Source organism: Bubalus kerabau, chromosome 8 (genome assembly GCF_029407905.1).
Source record: "Bubalus kerabau isolate K-KA32 ecotype Philippines breed swamp buffalo chromosome 8, PCC_UOA_SB_1v2, whole genome shotgun sequence".
NCBI classification, from domain to species: Eukaryota; Metazoa; Chordata; class Mammalia; order Artiodactyla; family Bovidae; genus Bubalus; species Bubalus kerabau.
In genome coordinates, this window is record NC_073631.1 from 58841514 (window position 1) to 58858270 (window position 16757).

Genomic DNA, 16757 nt, shown 5'->3' on the forward strand with positions numbered 1-16757 from the left:
CCATCTTTTTGACTTGATTTTAAAATACCTTTTATGGTAGGTTCCAGTGTTTTTGTCGGAGAAGGCAATGGCACCCCACTCCAGTACTCTTGCCTGGAAAATCCCATGGACGGAGGAGCCTGGTGGGCTGCCATCTATGGGGTCGCTAAGAGTCAGACATGACTGAGCGACTTCACTTTCACTTTTCACTTTCATGCATTGGAGAAGGAAATGACAACCCACTCCAGTGTTCTTGCCTGGAGAATCCCAGAGATGGGGGAGTCTGATGGGCTGCCATCTATGGGGTTACACAGAGTTGGACACGACTGAAGCGACTTAGCAGTGTTTTTGTAGATGATTGTTCAGCAGTTGTGATTTTGGTGTTTTCATGAGACGTGGAAGTGAAAGTGTTAGTCACTCAGTCGTGCCCGACTCTTTGCAACCCTGTGGTCTGTTGCTTGCTAGACTTCTCTGTCCATGATGTTCTCCAGACGTGAATACTGGAGTAGAAAGCCATTCCCTTCTCCAGGGGATCTTTCCAACCCAGGAATCAGGCCCTGGCCTTGTATATTGCAGGCAGGATCTTTATCATCTGAGACACCAAGGAAGCCCCTTCATGAGAAGAGGTGAGCTCATGTCTTTCTACTCTGCCATCTTTTCCAGAGTCAAGGGGCTGCTTTAGTTGGGATGCTGTCTCTTTCCTCAGTGCATGCTGGCCGTTATCCCTTGATACGTGGTGTACGGGTTCAGAGGTCCTTGTGCACACATGAGGGGGCAGTCTTCGACACCTGCTCTTGGGTCTCCTGGGGGCGGCAGCTGTCTGCACACTCCTGGGACAGCAGGGGCAGGTCTTGGCACTGCTCTGGGTCTTCTGTGGGCAGATGCTGTCCATACTCCCAGGAGAGTGGTGGCAGTGCTTGGCACCTGCTGTTAGGTCTTGGAGTGGCAGTTCATAGCCACCTCTGGGGCCTAGGATGGCCGCAATGACTTGCCCCTGCCCCCAGAACTCCTGTGGGCAGTGTCCTGTTGCCGAATGGTCACAGGGAAAGGAGCTCTTACGGTGCTCTCAGCCCTCTTCCCATGCACCCCCTCAACAGTGGCACTTGGTATCTCTCATCAGCCCCAGCTTCTTCTGAGTACCTGCTCTGTTGCTACCGTGTAGCCTCTTCAGGCTGTCTCCATGCAGCCAACCCTGGTCCTCTCCCTGGGTCTGACCTCTGAAGCCTGTACTTTAGTGCCTAGCCCCCAGCTTCACCAACATATGAGCATCTTAGGCAGGGGAGTGCAGGGTGGCAGTGCCAACCTTCTGTTCACATTACTCTGTTTTGCCCTCCTCAAACGCTGTGCTCTACTCCTAGCCTCTGAAGCTCCCCTCCGTCTAGGCTGATCTCCCTGCCAGTGGGGGACTGCCCAGGGTGTGGGAAACTTGCCTCCACGGCTCCTCCCTGGGTGCAGGCTTCATCTGTTTCTTTTTTCCTTTTGTCCTACCCAGTTATGTGGAGGTTTTCTTGCCCTTTGAGAATGAGGTCTTCTGCTGGCTTTCGGTAGGTGTTCTGTGTCGGTTATTTCACTCGTAGATGTGTTTTTAGTGTTTTTGTGGGGAAGGTGAGCTTCCTGTCCTACTCCTCCACCATTTTGAGCACCTCCCCCCACCAGTAATTGGCTGACATAATTTGAACGTACAGTGATCCTTAGGTATCTACAATGGATTGATTCCAGTACCTCCTCTGAATACCAAAATTTGCAGTTGCTGGAGTCCCTTACATTTATGGTGTATTACAGTTAGCCATCTGTATCTAAAAGTTCCCCATCCACTTTTATGTGGATAAGGGTTTAATTGATCAAAGCATTTCCCATTATAATGGAACAATATATGCAATAGAAGGTATAGAAATTGAAAAGAAAATAATGAAATTATCAATATTTGTAGATAGGATGATTACCTATTAAACCTAAGAGTTACACAAGTAATGTTTAAAAACAGCCATTGAAATTGCTGTAGTAATAGTTGTGAGAATTGTTGCATCTTTTAAATTGTAAGCTATGCCATAAAAGAGTGATTTTCTCACTGACATAGTTATTAACCTAAGTATAAAAAGTATGTAAATTCTCTTGGACATAAGTTGTATAAGAAGAAGTTGGTGTTTATAGTAGAAATGTATTTTTTAATAAATACATTACATTCTCTAATGAATTTGCATCTTGATACTGTATCCTGTTAGTGATACAACCTGGATTAAGATATATAAACTGTTAATGCCCACAGCTCCCTAGAAGAAACAGAAATCCTCTTGGAGAAGGTATAATTATCCTAGGTCTGAAATTAGTCATATAATATTTTTTTTTGCATACAATGTTCAACTCATAAATATAAGCAGACTCTCTCTCTCTCCCCCTCTCTCTTTCACTCACTCACATGGCATCAAGAGCAAGGAGCAACAGAACCAGCAGACAATAAGCAGACCAAAATGTCTTGGTTTATTGGAATTATCAAACACAGAAAGCCATCATACTTATTTAGCAAGTTGAAAAACAAAAGCAAATATAGTAAAAACAAAAGCAAAGATAGTAAATAATAGTGGGAAGGTAGAAGCTATTAATATAAAAAAGCGACAAGGCAGATTTGAAAAATAACTGGACAGGCTTTTTTTTTCTTTTTAGACATGTTTTTGAATCAGAAAATAAAATACCAGAAATTCACTCAGTGTACAAGTTTAACAGATTAGACAAATGAGAAGTGAGCATTAGTGAGCTGGAAAATATAGTTCAGAGAAGGCTATGAAAGTAGAAGCTTGAAGAGGAAAAAGAGAGGAAATACTGTACAAAAGGGTAAGACTCATAGAAGATACAGAGAAATATCATTTGTGTTTTACTGAAGTCCCAGAAAGAAAGGAGGAAATGTGGGCGAAAGTAGATAGGCCAATGGAACATAAGAGTGAAAAAGCAGGTATCAGAATGCCTGATTTATGACAAAAATAGTACAGAAATGTGGAATGGTTGAGATTTTCAGTAATTGGTAAATAGTTGAGTGCTCATATAAAAAACTTGAACTGTTCTTATAAAAATCAACTATATTTGGATTATGGACCTAAAAGCAAAGTGCAAAAAAAAACAAAACCTTTAGAGGATAATGTAAAATACCTTCTTGACCTTTAGGTAGATGGAGAAGATTTAGCAAGACACAACATTAGTACATTACACTTATATTGATAGCAAAACAAAACTGTGAATCATTAATAGACAGCCCCATGGCAAAATATTTCACCAAAGTTGAACCCAAATGATCAAAGATATTTAATATAATCATCAGAGAACTCAATACTTACTCTAGTTTTGTTTATCACAGGAAAAATATAAGGAATCTAAATACACAAATAGGAAATCATCTAATTAAAATTTCATAAATACAATAGTAATGCCATTTGGTATTTACAAATGATTTAGAATTACATTAATAAGCTTATAGTATATTGGAAAGTTTGCAGAACATTATATATCATCCCACTTTGGTAAAAGACTAAATATTTGTGATTACATATATTGCATGAAGTTTGAACATATTTTAAACAGTTAGCTGTGTATGGTAATGGTACTCAGAATGAATCTAATCATATCTTTTTCTATTGTTTCTAAATTGAGCATGTACTGTATTATTTATGTAATTGATAACACAGAATATACCAAAAGTGGGCTTCCCTGGTGGCAGTAAAGAATCCACTTGCAATGCAGGAGACATGGGTTCGATCCCTGGGTGGGGAAGATCCCCTGCAGAAGGAAATGGCAGCCCACTCCAGTATTCTTACCTGGGAAATCCCATGGACAGAGGAGCCTGGGCGAGCTCCAGTCCATGGGGTCTTGAGAGTCAGACATGACTTAGCGACTACACCACCACCACCAGTGTACCAAAAATAGGGCATTATATCCATTTTTCCACTATGGGATTCAACTTTTTTTTTTACTAAAATTCTGATCGAATGAACCACTTGTTAGTGTTGGAAAAATGTGTATTCATTCATGCACATACACACCTAACTGTGTAATACGTGCAGTAGCAACACAGAGAATGTGAAATACTATCCATATTGTAAGAATGCAGGTTGGTATTGAGTGACTCATCCTTTCCTTTTCTTTTCATTTAAATGTGTCCTTTTTTATTTTAATTGCAAATACTACCTAAATCTGCCTTTTCTTAATATTTTGCCTGCCTCCCTTTTTCCATTGTTTTTAGGCTACTTAAATGTCCTTAATGTACAGATAAATATATTTTAATTTTGATTTAGTTACAAAGAGTCTAGATATTTTCAAAGGAAAGCTGTATTATAAGTTTAAGAATGGAATTCATTTTTATAGTTTTAAGGAGTTTACATTTTAAATTTTTCTCTTAATTTCTGGACTTTTCACAGGGGGTAAAAAGACCCTTTCTACACTCTGATAAATGAGTGTGTTATTTGAAAAATGATTTAAAGCATGTGGTAGTAACAGGAAAGGATTTGTTTTCTGGTTTTTTTCTCTGTCATATTAAAGATGTTACATATATGTATATTATATATGTTTTTAGTTTGGGATATTATTTTACAAATTTTAAAAATACAATATGCATATTATGTTTGTTTTACCATGATGTCCAGGAGCTTATAGATAAATTTAGGCTCTGTTGTTTATCCATGTGTTCTTACTTGTGTCTTTCAGCTTATAATGGATTTTAGATCTTTAATTATCCTTTTAATCCTTTTTGGAAGTAGGGGCAAAAAATGAATAAATATGGATTTATAAATATATATGAATACACACATACATAAGTTTAATCCCACATGGTATGGTAAACATACTGTTTTAAATTTTTTTTAGCCAACAAATGGGATCTTCTTGAGCATGTTTCTAATTGTTTTGCCTTTGGAATCTATGGCTCATGGCCTCTTCCATGAACTGGGTAGCTGTTTAGGAGGAACATCTGTTGGATATGCTATTGTGATTCCCACCAACTTTTGCAGGTACAGTAACCTAGTGTAATTAGTCATAGCACCTTGACTCTTAATATTCTTCTAGTATTTGTATGAATATAAGATGATAGCTCATTTTTTCAAAGCTATAATAGTCTCAAAATATAATACTTGCATTTTTTTCATTTATCCTAAATGTTTAAAAACCTTTATCTACTTTGAGTAGTAATCTTAAGGGTTCAATTAAAGTTTTGTTTTTGGTAAACGTGATTAGAGTATGTTTTAGCTAAAAATCATAAAAATATAAGTAGATTTTCTTTGTAAAGTTATTCCATTTTCTTAGGAATATCTTGTTTAAGGAAATGTGAAACCACATGGTGAAGTGTAATAGAATGTACACGGGACCTGAGCATCCTAAATTCTAGTTCTGTGTTCCTTTAGGCAAATCATAACCTCTCTGAACCTCAGTGTCTTAATTTAAATTGCAGAGAGAGGAATGTCATGAAGAGGTAGTGAGAATATGAATGTAAAAATACTATCTACTTGAAAATGTAGTAAAAATACCAGGAATTCAGAGACATTCACAATAAAATCAAATATGGCAGTTTTATTAAAATAATTTTGACTCCAATATGTGGCTAATCTGTTTCAATTTATAATCATTACTAAATTTTAGTTTTTCTTTTATAGTTTAAGTACCTTTGAAGTAGAAAAAAAATACTTCCTTGCCAGTAATGAATTATGCTGACAAAGTAGGCCATCATATTTTCCTTGGCAGAGGTGGGAGAAAACTGAACATAAAGTTTTTATTGGATTTTAAATATTTGACATAAAACCACAAAGTTGACTATTTGTAGTAAATATTTTCCTCCATATTAAAGATTTGATAAATAAGGTGAAGATTCTTATGAGAAGTAAAAGAAATATATTTCAAAAGATACCATAAAGTAAGATGTGACAACTCTCTAGGAAGAATACGTGAAAGTAGTAATTTGCACAGATTTTTATTGTAATTTTTGATTATGCATTGTTTACTCTTTTACTGTTTTGTGGCTGTTAAATGATAAAATATGGGACAAAATGTTTTGTTTTTTAATGAAAGCTTTTGTAGAATTATCAGAATAGTATGGATAAATACACAGAGCAAATGTAGTTTTCAAAATTCCTATTTAGAAATCCAGTTTCTGGGTAGGAGTGATGATTTTTTTTCTCCCTGAATATTCATTTGATCCTGCTAGTTTTAAGAACTGGTTTATCATCTTTACCAACGTACCATTTTACATGTATTCCAGGATCAAGCCTGTCTTCAATTAGTGTTCAGTAGTATAAGGCAATGGACCTAAATTATAATAATTGTTTTAAAATGTCATTTATTAAAAGGTAAGTTGTTCTGTCATTTGTGTACCTCAAGTTAGTAAAACTTGAACACTTTATAAAGACTTTTTCAATATGGAAATTAATTTAAAATACTGTTTCCATACTGTGTTTGTTCTCAAGAAAATAAGTACTTTCATTATTGTCCCCAATCCAGTGTTCTTGAAACATTTGGGGATAAAGTTAGTACAGTCTTGCTTTTTAAAGTCTTGTTTAATATCTCATTTGGTAAGAAGACGCTAAATTCTTGGTAAAAGAATGAAGAGTAGTACAATCCACATTTGGAGATATCCTCCCAGCTTTCAGTTTTATTTATTTTTTACGTGCAGGATAATTGGTTTACAATGTTGTGTTGGTATCTGCTGTACAACACCATGAATCAATCATCAGTATACATATATTTCTTTCCTCTAGAACCTCCCTCTGTGACAACCTCCCATCCCACCCCTCTAGGTTGTCACAGAGCACCAGATCTTATTGATAAGAGGTATAATTTTTAGAAACTAGGCTTTGATTTTCCAAGCATAATTCTTAGCACTGTGAAAAATTTAGAAAAGATGGGTTTTTTTTAAAAAAGATTATGCCATTTAGTTATTAATAACTTAGGAGTCTTAGATAAATTATTATAAATGAAAAATAGGAATGTGACATAGAATGAACACTTCATGAACACCAAAATGATGGTTTTTTCCTCCTTTTTCAGTCCTGATGGTCAGCCAACACTTCTTCCACCAGAACATGTACAGGAGTTAAATTTGAGGTCTACTGGCATGCTCAACGCTATCCAAAGATTTTTTGCATATCACATGATTGAGACCTATGGGTGTGACTATTCTACAAGTGGACTGTCTTTTGATACTCTACATTCCAAACTGAAAGCGTTCCTTGAACTTCGGACTGTGGATGGGCCTAGGCATGATACATATGTTTTATATTACAGTGGGCACACCCATGGTACAGGAGAGTGGGCTCTTGCAGGTAAGTCCACCTCTGGCAATTTCACTATTGTGAAGATACACGTATTTGTGGAAATCTGTCCTTCACACTGAAACAATGTTTTGAAATTCTCAATTTTCCACTTTATAGTTTACCAAGTATACATATGACTGTTTTGTTTACCTTTTCTCTGGCATACTTCTTTAGCATAATTTTAGTGACCTCTAAATGTTTCGAAAATTATGTTTTGTGTTGATTGGAAGAAAAAAATCTGACTGCTTGATGTGAGACATAGTTTCCCTTTTAACTATTTTCAGAATTATTAGTTAAATTTTTCAGAAGCCGATTAACTTATTTGACTACTAATTCTAAGTCTTTATAGATGCTGATTTCAATAGTTCTGCACATGTTCAATTGTATTTGTACCATTTTCCTGGATTCCACATACATGCATTAATACATAGTTTTGTTTTTCTGACTTATTTCACTTTGTATGACAATCTCTAGGTCTAATAACTTTAAATGCAAGCTTATGTTTACATGAAGTATTTATTACTAAATATAAACATTTTCCCCAAAGTTTGTATTTTTCTTAACTCTTAAAAATTTATCTCAAATATTTTTTAAAAGATGGCTTTGGAAATAAACTCTAGATGTTCAGTTTACTGATATTTATAGTCGTTTTTTTCTTAGAAAATGCAATAGACACCAAGATGAATAGCAGTAGCATAAATGTCAGTGTTCCTATGTTTTTCTTCACTGTGAATTGAGAATAATTTATGAAGATACTTTAAAGTAGGGTTATAGTTTAGGTAAATAAATGTCTAGTAGTTACCTTCTACAATATTATACATTAAAAAATATTATGAAGATGGCATAAGTAGACCATTACAGAATTCTACTATCAGCCAAGAAGACTTGTTCCCGTATGTGTAATTTTCTCTGTGAGACACTGTATTGTAAAAGTAGAACAGTGGAGAAAGCATATGTTGACTGGACTTACCTTCCCCCAGAGGGCCAGGCTTTGCCCCATAACTCAGCAACCACGTCCTCCCCGCTGGCCTGAGGCACCTGGCCCACTTGCAGGTTAAACCAGGCCCAGAGAATGAATCCTGTTTCCAACCAGTTCCTTCCCTTGGCCTGCCTGAAACAGCCCCAGATGTTGATTGTTTCTCAGAAATGTTATTGAACACCCCTGCTCTGAAGAAAATGCTTTCCATTCCAGTCTAAGTGACAAAGAACTCTAAGCTCTGCATGCATGCTAAGTCTGAGAATTTATTAATAAATAGTTTTCTTAAAAATTTTTTTTTTCTTAAAACCTTTAGATAGGAAGCATCAGGATTAGATTTTACTTGAGGTTAATAGTAGGTCCAGAACTCACTGTGAGAAAAAATCTGTGTGTGCTCCTTAACCCATATCTTTACTCACAGTACTTCTTAGAATATGTAGTCTTCTTACACTTACAGGACTTCATAACGTGGAACCTAGTATCTTTGCCTCTTTGCTTGAGGGTAAAAAACAACTTGGTAATGACAAGAGAGACAAATTAAACAATCTATTTAACCTATAAAGCAGTTTATCACAGATAAAGTCTTTAAAAACAGTCTCAATTACTTAAACAGCATCAGATAAATGTTACTGAGATAAATGTAAGTACTTTACATCTGGGCCAAAAGCCAAATTTGACATAGAACCTTTTCATAGGAGAAAGCAGAGCAAAACAAGACAAGAGAATTAGTATAAAGGGCTTTAATGCTGCTTTAAATTTCTTGCCAATATCTAAAGAGCATGTGTATAAGAATTAGTGTAGCATGTGCTACAGAATCTTTATTGAAATAGTTGTAGAAGGCAAGTTAGACAATGTTTTATGGCAGATGGAATTTGTATAATAACTCTTATATATCTATGTTGTCCTCTCCAGAGAAGTTTAATAAAAGTGGAAATAATGAAAAGTGAGCTTGATCCTTTTAAAAAGGTACCTTATAGAGGTCTCTGTGAAGCAATACATTAGTAATACGTGAAAAACAGACTTTACATTGTCACAGCCTGGTGAATAAAAGAATATTTATTATTCATAAAGGATGTGATATATGCTCTGTTTTTATGGATCATATTACTGATAGAATCCAAATTCTAAAAGATTTTCTGTCTCTCCAGTATTGTCATTTTGATAGTTTAGCAAAGAAGATGGTTGCTCTTGGTAGAATACCTATTCTGGGGCTAGGTTGTTGGAGCTTGTATTAGTAAATTGTAACATGTTACAACTTTCTTCTAATTATAAAAATAACAGTGTAAAAATTTTGGAAGATACAGAAAAGTATAACAAAACCCACCTGAAATACCAGTACCCAGACAATAACTATTGCTCTTATTTTTGTAGATACACTTGTATGTCATGCTTTTTCTCCTAATATCATAGATATTTTGTCATTAAAATTTCTTTATAAATATGATTTATGATAAAACTCTCTCATAAGGTTATAATTATTTCCATTCCCTCAGTTTCATATTGTACACTATCTGAGGTAGCAGTGGGAAGATGATCTTTATATGTGATTTTTGTCCACATCCCTGCCCTTTCTTAGGATAAATTCCTAGAATTGGAAGGATTGGATTAGTGTACCATTTGAGACAGAGCCAGAACTAGAGTGAGGTGAGAATGGCAAATGCCTAGGGCACAAAATTTAATGGAGTACTAAAAATTAAATGATCAAATTTTAATACAGTGTTATTTAAAATTTTAATGCAAAAAAAAAAAAAGCCCATACAATATGAACAAAATGTATAATGAGTAGCTGTAAGTCAGCTTTCTTGGTCAGAAATATTTTTACCTTAGACATTTCTGGTATATGTTTTTTTTAATCCTTTGTTGTTTTGGGGTATAAAACTGATTTAAAAGTAAACCAGTTCCAAACTCTTGTTACTAGGAAGGAGAGTCTTTTTTATGTAGTAGGTACCCATATATGAGGATAAGTTAACAGTTTATCAGAGATGTAGAACAGGGGTAAGCAAACTTTTTCTGTAAGGATCAGGTATTTTTGACTTGGTAGGCCATAAAATCCCTCTTGCAACTATACTTAGCTTTTTGTAGAATAAAAGCAGTCATAGACATTTATAGAAACATGAAATTTAAATTTCCTGTAATTTTTACATTACAAACTTCTCAAAAAAAATTTTTTACACCATTTAAAAATGTAAAATCAGTTCTTATCTCTCAGGCCATGGAAAACTTGCGGCAGGCTAGATATGACCACAAGTCATAATTTGCTGCCCAATGTAGAATATTAGCTTTGCTGTAGAATTTCTTTTTACCAAATTTACCTTTATTAAATAATTTTATTTTATCATAGCATTTTTTTATCATAGCATATCTCTTTAATGTAAAAAACAGGATGATTGGATTTTTTAGTTTTTTTGGTTTGGTTTTTACTTGAAGTTGAAAGTCTATTTTCTGTTTCTGAAAATTTTTCTGAAATGATACTTTGAAAAGAAGGCACCCTCTTTTTTCTTACATATTTAACTAAAAACTTAGAGACAGTACACTCAAGACAAAAGAGTATTGTTAGTAAGACACTTAAATTCTTGCTCTACTGAACTTTCTTTTGTTCACAGGTGGTGACATACTACGCCTTGACACACTTTTAGAATGGTGGCGAGAAAAGAATGGTTCCTTCTGTTCCCGACTTATTATCATATTAGACAGTGAGAATTCAACTCCTTGGGTGAAAGAAGTAAGAAAAATCAATGACCAGTATATTGCAGTGCAAGGAGCAGAGATGACGAAGACGATAGATATTGAAGAAGCTGACCCACCTCAGCTGGGTGACTTCACAAAAGACTGGGTAGAGTATAACTGCAACACCACTAATAACATCTGCTGGACTGAAAAGGGACGCACAGTGAAAGCAATATATGGCGTGTCAAAACGGTGGAGTGACTACACACTACACCTGCCAACAGGAAGCGATGTGGCCAAGCACTGGATGCTCTATTTTCCTCGTATTACATATCCACTAGTGCATCTGGCAAACTGGTTGTGTGGTTTGAACCTTTTTTGGATCTGCAAGACTTGTTTTAGGTGCTTGAAAAGATTAAAAATGAGTTGGTTTCTTCCTGCTGTGCTGGATACAGGACAAGGCTTCAAACTCGTCAAATCTTAATTTGGAACCCAAAGTGGAATATTATTGAGAGTTTATTCTACCACTTTTCACTAACTTGCCATTTTTTGTATATTGTATTTTTATTTGTAAAAAATATCTTGCTACTTCTGTAGCTGATCTTATTTTGTCTTTTCTCAAGTAATTATGGTATGTGTAAGGAGTTGGGAGTAAGCATTTTATACTAAAAGTATATAGGGAGTCAAAATGTTGACTTTGTCAATGCATAAGAGATGTTAAAAAATAATAACAATGCACTTTGAGGAATGTTTGCATATGCCTCTGATTAGAAAGAAGACTTGTCTCTGCCCTGCAGTGGCCAATGAAGAATTATCAATGCCTTATTTTCTAGGCATAGATTAGAGAATGTAAACCAGTTTGTTTACTGTTATAAGAAAACTACCAGTTTGCTTACAGAAGATTATTTTTGTGAACAATAGGTTTGAGTTCAAAACCATTTGAAGAATTTCAGACTCACGCTCAGAAAAGGGAAAAGGAAGAAGTCTGCTTAAAATGAATATGTAAAATTTGCTTATCGTACATCACATTTAGACACTTGGCTGTGACCTGTTACCAGTATCGCAGAGAAGCCCAAAGCACTGTTTAGGTAAAAACATTCTTCATATAGGTAACTGTAAGAAGCTAGAGCCTACAACTTGCTCCTCCATGCCTTGCTGGGAGCCTCTGAAAGCACTGGCAATTTAGTCTTTCTCAGGGTAACAATGTTTTCTTAATAAAAATGTTTTCAGCTACAAATTCCTCCCAAATAAATTGTCTTCCCTTTCAAAATGTAATTTTATGAAAGAAATGTAGCCATTTGTCATTGATTTAGGCTATTTTCAGTATTGAGAAATGATTTTGATCTCTGTAGAGTTAACGCTCTGTCATGAAAACAATTTTTCAGATCTCCATTAGTGGTAACACTTCTTTTTTCTATTTGAGGTCAAAGGATTGGAAACAGGGTCATTTTTTTTCTTGTATACCTGTAATGTATTATGTAAAAAAGTATTCATACTGGTAATTTCAGTTAAGCATAATGGTGTGGTTATAATTTTTAAAACTTCAGTGTTTTATCTAATTAAAGCAGGCATAGATCAGGCTATCTCCTAAAAGGTAATTTACCTCCTATTCCTTTCTAATAATCCTAACATTCTAAGTTTTCATCTCTGAGAAATAACATGAAGGGAATAGATTTAAATTGGAGGATACTCTAATCTTTGCTGTTTAAACGGTGTAATTTCTCACCATAAAAGCCATTTTTTCCAGCCTCAGAGAGAGGAAATAATGCCTCTACCATTTTCTACCTGGGACTTGAAAGTAGCAGTTCTAGTTAGGAAGAAGTCACTTAGAGTCAGGGAACTTGTATACCACTATCTATGCAGCGTTGTTATATAGTCTGATTATTTCTGTGTTTTGAGTATGATTTTCCTAATGCTATGAATACAATTTTGTCAAAAATTAATTTTTCACATAATTTGCAAACAATAGTTATTGAATATTTTAGTATATTAAAAGGGATAGTCAAAAATATGCAAGTATTATTAGAGTTTATGGTTATTAGGTCAATTTGAAATTTTCTAATATTTGGTTACATATATATGTCAACATCATCCAAATGAAATAGTATAGTGTTTCACTCCTACTCAGAAATAGCGTAGCAGACAAGCCAAGTGTTAAAATTATGAGCTTACAGCTACAAAAGTTTAATCAACATTAAGTAAAAACATCTTTTAAATTCCAAGCCAGTGTTGAGCAAATGAGCTTTAACTAAAGCGTATCCCTTTACTCTGAGAAAGCCAAATATAAAAGTATATCCTGCGTTCTTTATAAAGTGAAACTAAGATTTTACTAAAAATCACATTCAAAAGGTAGCAGACGTTTTTACGTCACAAAGCTAATGCTTTGATTTGTATTTTCTATAAAGTACAACTGAAAAAGGTCTGGGCCTAAAAATGTGATTTGAACCTACTTAGTCACTTTGATGAAACAAAGTAACAGTTTGGAGAAGGATTCAAAACAGATGTGACAGTGAGACTAATTTTCTTGTGGCCTCTGTTTAGGAAGGAGTTATTTAAAGTGATAGAAATTATGAAAGGGCAAAATTTTACCATGCCACTAAAAGAAATAGATAACGTGGAGATGTTTTTCAACATACTGTTGACTTGTTTCCTTGTGTGGTACCTTGTTAAAAACCACAAAAAAAAGGTCTAAAAACATCTTTTTTTAAAAAAAAAAAAACTATTATTTCATTCAAAATTTTGTTTAATTTGCTGTGACTAAACTCTTCTGGGACATTGGGATTTATCTTTTTTTGTATAGCTTTCTATCTCCCTCTTAATATGAAATTCTAGAGAAAAGATCTTTTTCAGGAAACAATTTTTATGAACAGTGTTTTCATAAGTTGTACACTTTTTAAAAGCTACATTGCTAATTAAAATGCATTTATATTTAATGCATTGGTGGGTAGAATTTTTTTGAACTAGAATCATTAAAGTCTATTTGTAGCTGTACATTTTGTTTGTAACTTTTGGCTTAAATATGTTTACTGTTTGGGGTACTGAATTTTTTATAGGTATTCTTTCACATTTAGAGCCTAATCTCTTTCAAGGCAATGTTCTACATTACCTTTCCACAGGTGATGTGTTAATATTATATATGTCATAAGAAAATGACTTAATTTTAAGCATGTGATTAAGTATATTTGATAGTAAATGCTCAAAGGAGTTAAATCCATGAGCACTTTTTAACATCTATATTGGAAGATACTAGACTGTCATCTCTTTTCAAGCAAAGGCTTACACATCTTGATATTTCTCATACAGTTACCCAGAAGAGTGCCTTGCTTATTATAGGAGGTAGTTTAAAAATATGTTTAACTGAGTGAATGAATTTAGATTCCTAAGGAGAAATTGGAATAATCCGATTGTAAATTATTACATTTTCTTAACAGTTTTACTTTAAGTGGGTATTATTTCAAGATCCTCATTGTTAACAATTACCAAAGACAATTACAGCATCGGTGAAAGGAAAACAAATGTCACATTCGTAGTTAAAGAGCAATAAGGATCAAGATTAGCGAAGGAAAAACTTTAAGATAGGTTTGATTGAAAACATACCTGATTATCACCAAAAAGTAGCTCTTTCAAGGTTGAGTCCCTTTTCAATATGTCCTCCAGTACGATTGAATCTTTCATTGATATCCCATTAGAAACATAGATAGATTGGAGATTTATCACAAATGGAAATTATTAGAAGTCTGATGAACGAAGAAAGCATTTGCCTGTGCCTATCAGTAATTACTAGATTGTAAAATCAGGAAAAAAAAAAGGGGGGCCTCTGAACATAAGCAGTTTCATGACAAGCTAAGAAAACTAAAATCATCTCATCTTTGGCATATCCACAATAGTTGGAACACATAAAGTATGAAAGAATGAAATTTAACCAGCAATTGTTTTGAGCAGCTATTTTTGTTGATAAACATTTACATTTATGTTTTTTAGGAAGTATTACTTAGACCAAAGCTGATTCAAAACTGAACACTGTAGGCTGATTGCAAAGCTTTTTTAATAATATGTAAAAACCCTTTTAATTGATTTAAAAATTGAATTTGCCAGTCATCTTGTGTGATGACCTCACAATATTATTATTTTTTTTTAACTATGAGCTTAATTTAGAGTAAGTGGACAAGTTTAGTAAATTTTTGTTGTTGCTGTTTAGTCTGGACCTAGAACTCTTGATCAGTTTTAAATCGGTGTGGCAGGGTAAGTGAGGAACATGGCATATCTCCTTATGCAATGTTTACTCCATGTGAATTAAAAATATTTTTATATTAAAACATACCAACATACTGAGCAATATTTGATTAATTCTTAGTGTAAATCACAAGACTTGAAAGCAGTTTTAATCTTGCACTAGGTTCTTTGGGCGCAACTTTCAATGTTAATGGTATTCCATACAGAATATTAAAAAAAAAAATCCTTTGTCATGTCTTGGAAACGCAAACAACACAGTGGATTTTCTTTAAATAAATAATTTTGTTTGAATACTGATGGAATTTCAGGTGGGTACCATCTTAATGCAACTTTAAAATAGGTATTTCTAGGTTCTTTGGAATCCTAATGCATATTGATTTCTTGTTCTACACAATTAGGTATTGTGGGGTGGGGATTTTGATTTATAATCTATTATACATCCACATGCATTCATACCCATTCTCACCTATTTCTCTCCTACCTAATTAGAAGAGATACTGCTATGTTTTTTCCAAAACCTAACCTCTGGCTTCTTTTCCCCCTTTCCACATAAAATTCATCAGTAACAATAAAACTAATTCATCAGTAACAATAAAAATGTCAATGCCTATCACCTATTGAATGTTTATTATGTTCTAGTCACTGTGCTAAGCACTTCCATATACATGATTTTATTAAATTCTCACAACCACTTTTTATGATGGATATACTTTTATGAATAAAAGGAAGCTGAGGAAATGAACTTACATAACTCTCCCCAAATGACACAGCTATGGCTGGCTAAGAAACTGCGTCTCAAACTGAGCTTTAAGCCAGATTTTATACTGTGGGACTCCCACATACCAAAACAAGGTTTTACGCAGGTATAAATACCTACATGCCCTTGGAGAACTATTTGCATATTTTGTCAAGGGGTAAACACCTGACTATAAGCACATAGGGCTTTCCTGGTGGTTCAGCAGTAAAGAACCTGCCTGCAAAGCAGGAGACATGGATTCAATCCCTGGGTCAAGAAGATCCCCTGAAGAAGGAAATGGTAACTCAAATCCAGTATTCTTGCCTAGAAAATCCCATGGACAGAGGAGGCTGGCAGGCTCCAGTCCCTGGGATCACAGGAATTGGATACAACTTAGCGACTACACCATCACCACTGTAAGAATGTAAGTATAGGGAAGATAGGCAATTAGTCAATACAAAGACCTTCAGTTATTAACTATGCTAATTAATACCAACTCCATTTCTCGGCTTCTTCCTTAATTTTCCAGCAGTCTCTGATGCTGAAGCCTTTTTGGAATTGTACTGGCTGCTCAGACACACCTCCCCAGGGGCATCTTCTGCCAGGCTGCTAAGCTACTACTTGCCTTTCTCTGCCACCCAGTTCATACTCTTGTATCCATTCTGTATTCTGGAGGTGTGCTGAAATCTCTGGTCTGGCCATCAGTTCAGTTCAGTTGCTCAGTCGTGTCCAACTCTTTGCGACCCCATGAATCGCAGCATGCCAGCCTCCCTGTCCATCACCAACTCCCGGAGTTTACCCAGACTCGTGCATCGAGTCGGTGATGCCATCCAGCCATCTCATCCTCTATCGTCCCCTTCTCCTCCTGCCCCCAATCCCTCCC

At 34.9% G+C, this 16757-nt stretch overlaps 1 protein-coding gene across 3 annotated transcripts in view; it reads left to right on the forward strand.

Annotated features, from left to right (window-relative positions):
• Positions 1 to 12844, forward strand: part of TMEM168 (transmembrane protein 168) — a 52493-nt gene extending 39649 nt beyond the window's left edge. For all 3 annotated transcript variants that reach the window (XM_055590340.1, XM_055590339.1, XM_055590338.1), the window contains 3 exons: positions 4828 to 4970; positions 6997 to 7271; positions 10842 to 12844. In XM_055590340.1, coding sequence (XP_055446315.1) covers positions 4828 to 4970; positions 6997 to 7271; positions 10842 to 11389 — 966 coding nt within the window. In that variant the 3' untranslated portion in view covers positions 11390 to 12844. The remainder of the gene's footprint in view (positions 1 to 4827; positions 4971 to 6996; positions 7272 to 10841) is intronic.
• Positions 12845 to 16757: the final 3913 nt, after the last annotated feature.